Here is a 13,804-nt window from a genome sequence, read left to right as displayed (position 1 = left end):
CCTCCAGGGATGTTATATGGCAGATCTCATCCGGCAGGTCATTCCAAATTTTTGGAGTGGCAACAGAAAACGTCCTCTGGGAAGTCATCACCAGTCTAGTTCTCTTTGACTGCAATAGGTTCTTCCCAGAGGACCTGAAAGTGCGGTAAGAATTATATGGGAGGAGGTGTTCCTTCAGGTTTACTTTTAAAGGTCTGCATAACTGTGCATATACTACTGGGTAACTTAAGCAACTGAGCCAAGCCACTCTAAAAGGAGAGAGGGGGAGAAGAAAGGATGGAGGAAAGGTCTATCTACCAAGGGGCACCATCATTTAAACATTTGACAGCTGTGGTTAAGTACCTTCAAGGCAGAACTGGACAAATACATGCACAACTCAATCTTATTAAGTAATTAAACATAAATGGAATTCCCACTGAGTTCAGTTGCTTCCCAAAGTATAAGGAATTTTGCTGCCTTAATCTGATACCTCACTTTGGGTCAGAAGTCTTCCTCCATCTCTTCCTTTGGAGAGTCAGTGGATGCTTCTGATACTATCTAATTTCAGATACTCCTCTTCTCCTCCCCACCTCTCAGGGTGAACTGTGGCACCCTTGTCTCACTTATTGTAACAACCCAACAGTCCAGCAAACTAGCAAGTTAAATAAGGATAAAGAGATCAAGGACAGGCATTAATGAACACTTTCACAAAGAAATATTACACATGGATAGGAATGGAAAGAGTATTCACAATTATTTATTTCCACATTATTTCCACAATACTAGACCAGCAAGAATTTTGTGCAAATTTAATCTGGGGTTTGATACCCCAAAGGGTTGCACAGGAATTATTCTGCATTGCTGTGTGTATGTATGTATGTATGTATGTATGTATATGTATGTATATATATATATATGCATTATTACAGTATGTGTATGCATGTATATGTGTGTGTGTGTGTGTGTGTATATATATATATATATCTTTTAGTGCAAATACCCTGTTTTCTGTGGAAATCACTGTTTTATGCAGAGGAATATGGTTTTCTATGAAAAACAACAGGTCATTTTGTCCAAGAAAATATATCTTTTTCTTCTCTGAATAATCCCTATGAATACTTCTTGACATTTCAATTCAAAGAGAATACTGCATAGGAGTATTCATTTTTTCCCACAGCATGAAAGGATGATGTAGTTGAGGATTTACATGTCTACATGCCACTTCCCTGGAAGTGTCTTGGTCCACACCACCTGGGAAATATCTAAACCGCAGAAACAAAATTGTATAGCAAATGTGGAAGTTCCCACATACTGTTTGCCACTTAGATACAGGTGATTTTTTTTTGCCTGCCAAGGCAATTTGTGAGCTCCAAATGATAGACTGAAAATAGCTGTAATGGCTGTTGCAAAGGAATTAGTCATCGCAGTAGCCTGTGCTTTTTTTAAAAAAAAGAGTTTATTGCAATGGTCTGATAGTGGTTAAAACAACAGGCAGAACAGTCAACAATTTTAACATATGATAGTGTGTGTGTGAGTGTGAGAGAGTGCCTCCAAGCTGACGTTTGACATGGCAACCCCATGAGTTTCATAGGGTTTTCTTAGGCAAGCAATACTCAGAGCTGGTTTTGCCAGGTCCTTCTTCTGAAATACAGCCTACAGCACCTGGCATTCATTGGCTCCCATCCAAGTGCTACCCAGAGCTGTCTCTGCTTAGTTTCCAAGATCCAACAGACCCTCCAAAATATACAGTATTATTTCTATGTCACAGAGGGTCTCTAAACAATGTAATACCAGCAAACACTTCAGCTCTGCATGTCTATTTACAATTACAACTTCATTTTTGGGAAATGGGAGATGTTACATACCTACAGACACATACACTGGGTTCACTGATGTTTATGTGTATGTAGTTGGGAGAAATTCTACCTTCTTTGTCAGTTTGAAAGATTCCCTTCCACCTTTTACTTTGCAACTCATCAAATATATCGTCTAATATATGATCTAGGGAAGTCTAACGCAGGAGATTTGATGAGGGATACTGTCACACACACTGCCCCCACGTGTTCCAGTGACCAGTATCCTATTTTGTGCCCATTGGCTACAACTGTTTCTTTTCTGCAAACTAGCTGCAGAGGGCAGCCAACCCCTCACAGATTAGCACAGGTCTGTGGGCCACCATTTTGAATATACTGATCTAATTGAGTTCAATAGGATTTTTAAAAAAAACTTTTAGGTGGTCTGGCATTTTAGGAATGAGAGTGCTCACTCCCCTAGCTTTACCCTAAAGAAACCCAGCAGTAAAGTCAGCCTTTTCTTGTATGGCTTTAATGCCTAAAATCAGTGAAATAAAACTGAAAGTGATATATGTGGAAATATTTTCAATCCATTTAGTTTATCACACCGAATGGTGGTGGTGGTACTGCTGCTGTTGTAAATAGGTCACATGTGCTGCTCGAGTACATTTGGCAATGTTAGGAACACCTCTGTACTTTCGATCTCATTCACACCAAATCCCTCCTATGTATATTCCAGACAATTACACATCAAATATGATTGCCTACAGTAACAGTGCATTTCTATATATGTCTCTCCTGAAGCAAATCCCATTGAATTCAATTGGGCTGAATCTCAAGGAAGTGTGATAACACAATAAAACTACAATGGGCCCTTGGTATCCACTGGGGTTTGGTTACAGGACCCCTCTTGATACCAAAATCCCTGGATCCTCCAATTCCATTTAATGCAATATAAATAAAATGGCAAAATCAAGGATTGTTTTTTTGGAATTTATATAGATTTTTAAAATTATTGTCAAGCCATGGATAGTTGAATCCACGGATAAGAAATCTGTGGATATAGAGGGCTGACTGTATAGCCTTAGGCTCGTTGTCTTGGGTAAATATCACTGATCCCTTTGGGGCTTATTTCTGAACAGACACATATGATAAGCCTAAGGCCCCCTGTGAATTTCAGAGCTCACTCAGGGACATGATTCTAGAGCTCCCAAGCCACAGTCTAGCATGCTAAACACTACACCGCAGGCTCACTTTTAAAGGACCACAAGACTCTTTTTTCACCATTATTCAATATTTGTATGAGCTTTCCAAGTAAGCTTTTCTTAGTTTAAAGTAAAATACTAAACCCACAATTCTGGCACATCTGCATTTTGGTATTCTGTTCACCAGCATGTTAGACACATATGCCAGCAATATTGTAAAGTTAAACTGGAAACAGATTGTACGTAGTTTTTCCCCCCATCAGTTTGCTGAAGAGGTTGGGCAGTGGGAAGGCTGCAAGTGAGATGCACCTTCATTCCACTTTTCCTCTAGTAAATAGGAACTTGGATTCAGAGCCATTTCAAAGTACCTTGGTACCCTAGACATTGTGCAAATTGGCATGTCTCTCTCCCCCTCGACCCACTACTAATGGGTCCTGAAATTTTGTTATTGTTTTTTAAACCAAATTTGATCCAGAGATGACAGAAAGAAATATCTCTAAACAGGATCTCTATCTCTCTCAAACTACTGGGTGTCATTTTCTCCAACATTTCAGTTTTCCCCCTTGATATCGTTCCATCCTATTTGTTTTTAAAAAGTGCAAGTTTTGGTAAGGTCTTATCAAAAATGCTACCAAACAAAATTCTCACTCATCTCCACTGGCTAAAATACTAGGTGCAGCTATTTCAGCATGGAAGGACAGTACCTGCCTGTCGTTTTGTTGCTAAAGATAAGAAGCCTGTCAGAAAAATGAAGAGAAAGCCATTCTCATTCAGTACCATCATCATGACTGAATGTACAGAAACTGAAGTCTAGACTTGGGAACAATTACAAGTTCTCAAAGCTAATTTGCTAGATGCCCAAATCTTTCCATTTCCACTTTTTCCAAATCCATTTTTTTAAAATGTCCAGTTTGTTCCAACATTTTTTAAAGAAAGTTGCAAATCCTATCAAAACAAGAATCAAATGAAATTCTCGCTTAATCCTACTTCCAGACAACTCTGCTGTCTGTTCTTGAGAGAAAGATGAAGTTGCAGAATCAGGATCTTGAACATATGCACTCAGCAGTTAAACTTTTCCTTGATTTCAGTGGGAGTTATTTCCTCACAAATCTGTTTAGAAGCAGAATGGCTGCCTATGGGAATTTTCACTATTACAGTTTGAAATTCGGTATTCTTTTTTATATTTGAAAAAAAAAAAATCCCTATCACTTTTAACGGGTAAGCAATGTATAAAGGACTGTAGTACTGATGTTCTCTCCCAACAGGTGAACCAGGAAATTTACACACACAAACACCTGTAAGTCTACAAGCCTCCGAAATGAATTCACTAAATATAAGCTTTCACATTTAGGTAGCTTAAACAGAGCTTGAGAAGTAAACACAACTGGAGGCTGCTGCCAATACGTTGTGTTCAAAATGAAATGGATGCTACTGTTTCAACACAGACCAGAATACTTTTATTTTAAAGCAAATGGTCTCATAGCAATATTGACATTTTTAGCTTATGCTGAAACTTATGAAACTAATAAAACCCTGCCACCATCAGACTGTAGCGTTGAATGTCATCCTTTGAATTTTAAAGTATCCTTCAAGATTTAGATTTTAAAAATAAATAAATTTGAGGGTCTACACATTAACATAGCTAGAAAGGAAGACTAAACACATTTCAGGAGGGTTTTTATTCATTATTATTATTATTATTATTATTAATTATTCCCATGCTCTTAATTTTGGAAAAAAATCACAAAAACATAACTTATAAAACAATATATATACTGCATCCTCCACAACAGCATTATTGAAAAGTCCAGCATAAAGGTTACCACAGTTGGGAATACAGGGGGACAGAAGTACCTTGTGCATTTTTGATATTACGGGGTTGGTTGGTTGGTCATCTACATGTAATAAGTACGGAGACAGAAAGAAGCAACAAATATGTCCGCAAGAAAACTTCATATGCGTTTTTATGCGTATTAATATTTAAAAATCATATTTTTCCATAGGGTTTGTATTTGCCAACGAAAATAACTCATGTTTTAATTAAAAAAACAAAAACCTTACATTTACATTATAATACCTTTCAAGATTTCTTGCTTGGGTTCCTTGTTTTTGTTTTTGTTTTGTTCAAAGATGTGGGTGGGGGAAAGTCACTTTTTCACACATTTTTCCATCGGTGAGGTCACTCGACTCCTTTATTTATGATGCAGTGTCAACAACAACAACAACAACAATAACAACAACATTTCAGGATAGTCCTTTTCTATGTCTTTAAAAACCATTTTCCCTAGATTCTCTAGGAGATTTTTCCCCCTCTCTTTTTATTCCCTCTTTTTAAATTAAAAAAAATTACACCTTTAAATAAGGTTGGATGATAATTTGATTATCTGGGTAAGACTTTGCAAAGTGTGGTGGGAAGGGGACAAGGGTCAGAGGTTTCTGTAAAGTTCCTTTTTCAAAAGGGAAGAGATGAAGGGGGAGTGTCCTGGGCTCTTCTTGGGAAGAAGGAGGACTTGGGGGACTGCTTAGTGCTGGAAATGGCTGGGGCCTTGTCGCTTTCAGCTACAAGAAGCACATCCTACTAAGAAGAACCATGCACTGGAAAACAAGACAAATGACAACGGATTCAACAGCCAAGCACAAGGAAAAGGAGAGAGAGAGAGAGAGAAGGAGAACTTTCACTGAAGTGGTAGAACTCAAAGATATAATCGTGTGTTAGTCTGTAGGATCAGGATGTAGAGAGATCTTGTAGCACCTCTGAGAAGAAAGAAGTTGGCAGCTTGTGTAGACTTCAGTCTACTTCCTCAGAAGCATTTGGGCCAAATGCCTCTGAGGAAGTAGACTGAAGTCTACAAAAGCTCATGCTGACAACTTCTTTCTTTCAGTGAGTCTCAAGGGTGCTACAAAACATCCCTGAAGTGGTTGACCCTGCTCAGTTTCAGCCTATGTTAACAGAAGAACCCCTGACCTGGTTCCTGCCCAAATGAAACTACTCTTCTTCCCAAAAAAGGGCACCCTTCCTCTCTTCTGCCCCCTGCCCCGGATGGCCAGATGTTCTCCTTTTCCAGGACCTGTCCTCCATTTCAACCTTCTGTCCAGGAGGTATTCTAAAAAGTCATCCACTTGGAGCAGGGCTAAGAAGCATGGGTTGACATTTCTGGGAGGGTTGGCAGCTTTTCATTGGAGGTGTCCTCCATTTTGTTCTGGGAAGGTCCTCCATTCTGCAGTGCCTGGTCTGCCTTGGCAGTGAGGACATCTGGTCACCCTGGCCCCAAGTCCAAAGGATGTTTCTTGCCTCCTTGTCAACTCCAGCCCACACATATCCAACCACACCAAGTCCAAGACAACCAAGGCCAAGATCCTTCTCCCACCAGATGTGAGAAATGGGAGTCCCTCCATCTACCAGGGCCTTCTCTCCTAGATAAGGAAGGGCTAAATGTGGGAGGAGGTGTACAGCTACATTTCAATGAGGGCCTACATCACAAAGGATGAGATGACAAGTGTCCAGTTGGGGCCTGAACCTTCCAGATAGTTCTGTGGGGTGGGGATGGGGGGAGAGTGAAGAACTACAGATCCCATCTGATCAGTGTGTAAGCTTGGGGCAGGGTGACCAAGGGTCCTCCATTTCTGTCCAGGAGGCATTCCAAGATGTCCTCCACTTGAACTAAGAAGCATGCCTTCCTATCTTTAGAGGAGTGTTTGTAGCTTTTAGGTGGCCCTGTCCTTTATTTCTTCATGGAGGAGCCACCTTGGACAGGACCTGGTCCTCTTGGGTGGCGAGGACCCCTCTGTACCGCCTTCTTCCCCAGATAAGAAAGAGCTAGATGTGGGAGGAGGCATACAGTTACATTTCAAGAGGGGGTTCTACATCCCAAGAGGATGAGATGGGCAGTTGAAGAGAAGCCTGCATCTTCCAGATAGTTTTGTGGGGTGGGGATGGAGGGGGGAGTGTCAAGAAGGACTATAGATCCCATCTGATTCATGAATCAACTTGGGGCAGGGTGACCAGGGGTCCTCCATGTCCACCTTCTGTCCAGGAGGCATTCCAAAAGATCTCCTCCACTATCTCTAGGAGTGTTTGTAGCTTTTAGGTGGTCGATCCTTTGTTTCTTCTTGAAGGCCGCCTGGGTGGCGAGGACCCATTTGAATCCGGTGCAGCTGCTGCCCCATTTCCCTCCAAGTCCAGCACAAGGGAGGAAGCCAAGCTCTTCCCATCTCTGAAGGGGGTGGGGTTCCCTACTTTTATATAACCCAGCCAAAAAAACAAGAGTGCCCCTCCCCTCCCCTTGCTCAGCATTCCCGTATTTCCTCGACTAACAGGGGGCCGAGGAGAAGTCCTTTGCAAGTTCAAGTAAACACACACTTATACAAAACCCGCATCATCCAGAGGAGAACGACAAATGCAGAAGCATGAGGGGAAGAAAAGGAAAGAGAAGAAGGAGAAGAAGAAGACGATTGCAACGCATCCGTGGGGCTGGGGCTGGGTGGGAGGAGGAGAAGGAGGGGGTCTCCGGCCTTCCTCCCTCTCCTTCCCTCCTCCTCCTCTGCTAGGAGCCGGACTGGAACCCAGGGCCCGGTCAGCTGTTGTACTGGCAGGCATTCAGGGTGGGCCCTCCGGGGCCCTGGAGCCCCCCGTAGCCGAAGTTCGAGTGCTGCTTGGACTTGAGCCGGAGGCTGGCCAGGCTGGAGTTGCATGTGTCCCGGTAGACGCTGTAAGGGGAGCCTGGGGCTCCATAGGGACAGGCCCCCGGTGAGGCCATGGAGACGGCTGCCGGGCTGAGCGAGGAGCCACCCAGCTGGTTGAGGGCTGAGGGGCTGCCTACGGCCGAAGGGGGCCCCATCGCTGAAGACATGGCCATGGGCCCCGGAGAGGAGGCCGCCGCCGCTGCCGCTGCCGCAGAGAACATGGACTGCGCGGAGGAGAGCGGGGCCATGGAGTTGAAGAAGGGGAAGCTCTTGGAGGAGAGTGGGGCCGGGGCCAGGCCCTTGGCGGCGTGCCAGTAGTTGGAGGGGTAGCCCGCTGCGTAGACCTCCTCATAGGGCTGCATCAGGCCGCTGAACTGTGGCACGTAGCCGTTCTTGCACAGGTCCAGCTGCTGGTTCCGCTCCCGTTTCCGCCACTTGGCCCGGCGGTTCTTGAACCACACCTGGAGGAGAGGAGACAGGGCTCAGCCAAGAAGGATGGAGGCAGCACCCAGCCCCACACCCACCCACCTGTTCCTTCCACACCTCCACCCCCAGAAGCCCTAGGGCTGTGATTGCCAAACTTTGGTCCCCCGCCTGGTTTGGACTTCAACTTCCAGAAGCCATAGTCAGCTTGGCCCACTTGAAGCGAAAGTCCCAAACATCTGGAGGACTATGATTTTTTGTGGGTTTTTCGGGCTATGTGGTCGTATTGTAGAAGAGTTTATTCCTGACATTTCGCCAGCATCTTCAGAGAATACTGGCATGGAAGAGAGTGGGTATAGATATATACTGTGTGACCCTGGGTAGGGATGAGTGATTCCCATGTTAATCTGTGTATTGTTCTGCTGTTGATGGCCTCCTCAGGGTGGGAGGATATGCAAAGCAGGATTAGTATCTGCTTAACTGGTCATCATTGTCTGCTGGGAAAGCCCCTGACCTTGACTGGTTTTCCATTTGCATTTCCTGAGTCCTGATTTTGCTATTTTGCAGGACTGGTAGCCATCTGGAAGACTCACCTTTGGCTCTGGCCTCCCTGGGCTTGGGCAACTCAACTCGCCAAACAAACAAAACAGCTTCATTTTTATACCACTTCATACTGAACTAAGGGTGTCTAAGTGGTTTACAAAGTGTAAGCTAATTGCCCCCAACAATCTGGGTACTCATTTTAGCGAAGGATGCTAGCCTGAGTCGATCTTGAGCCCCCTTGGCTGGGATTGAATTTGCAACCGTATGGTTTGTGAGTGAGTGACTGCAGTACAGACATTTAACCACTGTGCCACCAGGGCTCCTGGGAAGCCCTGGGAGGCAGTAGTGTCACTAGGGGGGCTTGTGGTGTGTGGATCATACTAGGTGACACCCCAAGGGTGTGTGTGTGAGACACCACTGCTCCTCAGACACCTACTTTTGGGCAGAAACATTGTGGTGTTTTCAAGTCGAAGGCTTTCATGGCTGGCATTTGTCGTTTTTTGTGGGTTTTTTGGACTATGTGGCCATGTTCTGGAAGAGGGTTTATTGCTGACGTTTCACCAGCATCTGTGGCTGGCATCTTCAGAGAATACACACACACTGTATATAGGTTGGGAGGAGTGATTTCCATGTTAATCTGTGCATTGCTCCTTGCATATCCTCCCACTCTGAGGCCTTGCCATTCAACAACAGAACAACACACAGATTAATATGGAAATCACTCCTCCCAATCCAAGGTAACACAGTATATATACCCCACTCACTTCCATGTCAGCATTCTCTGAAGATGCCAGCCACAGATGCCAGCAAAAAGCCAGGAATAAACACTCTTCTAGAACATGGCCACACAGCCCGAAAAACCCACAAAAGCGATTGTGGCATTTGCCTGTCTCTCTTTAAAATGCTTTAAGAGATGTTGGCAGTGAGGCAAACCTCAGTGGGAGAAGAAAGGAGGGGTCCCAGAATTTTTAAAAAATTAATTATTATTATTTTTGAAAAGTTGTTTTAAATAGATTTATTTATTGATTTAAAATGATATAACATTTTTGATATAACATTTTCATTTTTGAAAAGTTGATTTTTTAAAAAAATTATTTGTTTTAAAACATTTCTTTAAAAACATTACATTATAACCCAGTCTTCACTACGTACATGTAAATAACATTTAGGTTATGCATGTGATATTGTAATCTGAAGGTATGGTTTTTAATTTTGCTAGTCACAACTGTGACAGTCAGTGGTATATGGGAATTGTGATTTATGAGTAAAGTTAGTGGATGGTTTTTTTTTTTTACGAAAGATTCTCTATGGGATGCAGAGGAGATCAATGAGGGGGGTGGCGCCATGAGCGACCGCACCGGGTGACACCAATCCTAGGGACGCCACTGCTGCGAGGTCAAGTAGGAAACTCTGCAGTGGAGGGGAAACTCTGCCCTAGACCAGTGGTTCTCAAAGGTTAGTCCTCCAGATGTTTGGGACTTGCGCTTCCAGTTGGTCAAGCTGACTGGGGCTTCTGGGACTTGAAGTCCAAACCAGCTGGGCAACTAAAGTTTGGGAATTGCTGCCCTAGACACTGAGACTATATACACACATATCAGGAGAATATGTGATTGGAAAAGAGAGGAGTGTATTTATGACTTTATGATTGGAAAAGGGAATTACTTCTAAGCTTTCTTACATGGTTTTTTTTAAAATTAAAGTTCAACTAAAATTTTGTAATATGTTAAATAAGTATTTCCTGACATTAAACAAATATTTCTAATATCTTTTTTGTTGTTGTTGGTCTGCTTTTATTTGTATTTCTTTCCTATGTACCCTCATCCTTTGTCTTTTTCCCCATCCTGGCATAACTGCTGAACACATGCATTAGGGTTTTTTTTCCCTTCTTCTTCTTTTTTAATTAATCATGACCAGCTTTTCAATATATCAAATTTGCTGCTTGGCAGTGCAAAGGGTATGATCAGTGTGTGTGTGTTGTGTTTTGTGTGTGAACTGCCTTCCCATCAACCTTGACCCATGATGACCCTAGTCCTAGTCTTCTTCTGATGACTGCAACCTTCCTTTTGATCAATGATTGCTCCAAAGAATGGGAAATCTTAGACTATTTCTACTCTTCGTCATCTGCTTTAAAATTATCAAAAGCATTTGTGGCAAGGTAGAAGGCAGTAAGGAAAGGAAGACCACATCCCAGGTGGATGGACTCAGAGAGCCAATGCAGTTTGAGTATTGGACTATCACTCTGGAGACCAGGGTTCAAATCTCCCTTCAGCCACAGAAAACCACTAGTTGACCTTGGGGAAATCACAACCTCAGAGAGAGATAATGGCAGACCTCCTCTGAACAAATCTTGCCAAGGAAACCCCATTAGGTCAGAATCATAGAGTTGGAAGAGGCTGCAAGGGCCATCCAGTCCAACCCCATGCAGGAAATCTAAATCAAAGCATCCTCGACAGATGGAGGCTTGAAGCTACATAACAGCCTCCCCTACTTAACACAGTGGCTTAACTCCTTTCTTTTCCTCAAGGTTCAAGGATGCCCTGAGTTTGGAAGACTGAGAGGGGCTGTTGACAACCAAATGTCTGTCTCATGTTCTTTGGGTTGCCGTAGTTCAAAGTCAACTTAACAGCAGTTAACAACAACAAATACTTTGGTTATAGCGGTTATAGACGGATTCTAGGCTAAGACTTGACTATTGGAGACTTTTAGGCTGCATCTGTACTGCAGAAATAATGCAGTTTCACAGCTTTAACTGACATGGCTCTATCCTATGGAATCCTATGGGATTTGTAGTTTGTTGGGGCACCAGGGTGCTTGAGAGCGAAGGCTAAATATCCCACAAAACTACAAATCCCAGAATCCCATAGCATTGAGCCATGGCAGTTAAACGGGTGTCAAACTGTATTATGTCTACAGGGCAGATTAAGGAAATTAGGAGGAGGGAAATGGCCTAATCCTCAATAAGGTGATGTTGTTGCTGTTGTTGTTTGTTGTTAGGGGTCTTCAGGTCAACCACAACTCCTAGAGTTTTCTTGGTAGGATTCATTCCATGGAGGCTTGCCATTGCCTACATCTAAGGCTGAGAGAATGTGTTTTGCCTAAGGTCACCCAGTGGGTTTCCATGGCTGAGTGGGATTTGAACCTTGATCTCCCTGAGTCAAAGTCCAATACTCATCCCACTATGTAACATTAGTTTTGTTTGGTTTTATCCATATAACATTCAGTGGACTTTGAAGGGGTTTTCATTACTACAGATAAGTAGGTTAACCTTGTGTTACTGGTGGTTTCTCAGTCCTGTTTAACTATTTCACTGCCTTCTTTCTGCCCAATTTGTGCTAGCAAGTCAGGCAGTGAAACCAACCTGTGTCCCTCCAGGTATAGTTGAACTACAACTCCCAACAGTCCTAGCCAACATGGGGATTATAAATTGCCCACTCCATGAATCAAGCTGTTGCTACTCGAATTTGGTAATAAAGCAGATTGTAAAACAAATGCAGGGTACCTTTGGCCCTCCAGATGTTTTAGACCACAGTTCCCACAATGTCTGACCTTCCTAGCTGAGGCTTCTGGGATTTGTAGTACAAAAATCTAGTGGGTCAAAGGTTCCCCAACCAGGTTTTAAAAGGTGGAAACATCTTTGACCATTCCCCCCCCCCCTGCAAACAAACACTGTCTCTTGACTATTGGACTAAAGAAAGGTGGGGGGAAGCTTCTTTGCTGACAATGTCTTCTGTATTCATACTGCTCAGTTATTCCGCCCTTTCCAACAAAGCAGGGTATGGGAAGGCAAAGTACTCTAATATTATGCCAGAGAAGCCATTCACCCTTTCCTCCTCTGGAGCCCTGTCTGACTCCAAACCTGCAAAAGGAATGGCTTGAGCAGTCAACCAAGAAGGTCAACAGAGTAGAATTTCTCTCCTAGGATCCAGCCTCCAGTTTCTAGGGGCAGTAACAGGGTAGCTGCAAAGCAAACTGAAGGTTTTTCAGCTATAATAAGACTTTTAATGGATTGATCAGGGCATTAATCATATTGAAGTAGGTGCTTGTTTTGAAAACCTCAGTCTAGGTACAAGGGATGACTGATATTTTTTTTTAAAAAACCCCAAGACAAAAACACATTATTTCCCTTACACAAATGGAACCAAATCTCTCACAAAGGTCCAGGTCAGGTTATGGTCTTCAGTCCAAAACACACTGAAGAGATAATCCAGTTTGAGTCTGCTTTAGCTGCCCTGGCTCAGTGCTAGGAAATCCTGGGAACTGTGGTTTTGTGAGACTTCTAGCCTTCTCTGTCAGAGAGCTCTGGTGCCACGATAAACTACAACTCCCAGGATTCCCTAGCACTGAGCCAGGACAGTTAAAGAGGTCTCAAACTGGTTTATTTCTGCAGTATGTTTTGGACCTTCATCTCCACTCCCAGCCTGTTTGGGGTATTCTCTACCACCATCCATGATAAAGATACCTGACCAGCCCTGAGCAAGGCTGAGTAGGCCTTTGGGTGTAGGAATGGGGGAGGTTGTAGAGGGGGGAGTAGAGGCTGGGTTTCCCCTCTTTCCTACATGTCCCAGAGAAAACACCTCTTCAGAAGGTGAATTCAGTCCATGGTATCCCTCTGGCAAGCCTTGTGTCGCTGGGGCTCGATGCAAGAAGACCCACGGCTGGCATGCAGAGATATTGGAGCTATTTTTGTCTGTCTTTCTGAATCCTGCCCCCCCTCCCTTTGCACTGGCCTTGGTGGTCCAAAACACACTGCAGAAATAATCCAGCCTGAGATCGTTTCGACTGCCCCGGCTCAAGGCTAGGGAGTTGTGGGAACTGGGAAGACATTTAGCCTTCTCTCTCAGAGAGCTCTGGTGCCACAACAGACTACCATTCCCAGGATTCCCTAGCCAGGGCAGTTAAAGCAGCCTCAAACCGGATTATTTCTGCAGTGTGTTTTGAAACGGTTCAGCCTTGATGTTTCTTTCTTTTTTAAAAAAAGTTAAGAACTCCCAGAATTCTTTTTTTTCTTTAATTGCAATTCCCAAAATTATTTTCTTAAAAGCTACAAGTATTCGTATTTTTATTGTTATTGCTTTTGCTTATAGTGTAGGGATAGGGGGTTATGTATTGTGGGTTTATTACGTATTACTGTACTAACTGTGCCATTGTAACCAGCCTCGATCCGTAGAGAGAGGCGGG

General features: G+C 43.4%; 1 protein-coding gene across 1 annotated transcript in view; it reads right to left on the bottom strand.

Annotated features, from left to right (window-relative positions):
* Window positions 1-4,606: 4,606 nt before the first annotated feature.
* PITX1 (paired like homeodomain 1) overlaps window positions 4,607-13,804 on the bottom strand; it is a 27,616-nt gene continuing 18,418 nt past the window's right edge. The window contains exon 3 of the mRNA XM_042447407.1: window positions 4,607-8,121. Within this exon, the coding sequence (XP_042303341.1) occupies window positions 7,552-8,121 (570 nt within the window). The 3' untranslated portion in view covers window positions 4,607-7,551. The remainder of the gene's footprint in view (window positions 8,122-13,804) is intronic.

Source organism: Sceloporus undulatus, chromosome 2, assembly GCF_019175285.1.
Source record: "Sceloporus undulatus isolate JIND9_A2432 ecotype Alabama chromosome 2, SceUnd_v1.1, whole genome shotgun sequence".
Taxonomy (NCBI): Eukaryota; Metazoa; Chordata; class Lepidosauria; order Squamata; family Phrynosomatidae; genus Sceloporus; species Sceloporus undulatus.
The sequence above is the reverse complement of the archived record's forward strand: the minus strand, read 5'-3'. Positions and strand labels throughout refer to the sequence as shown.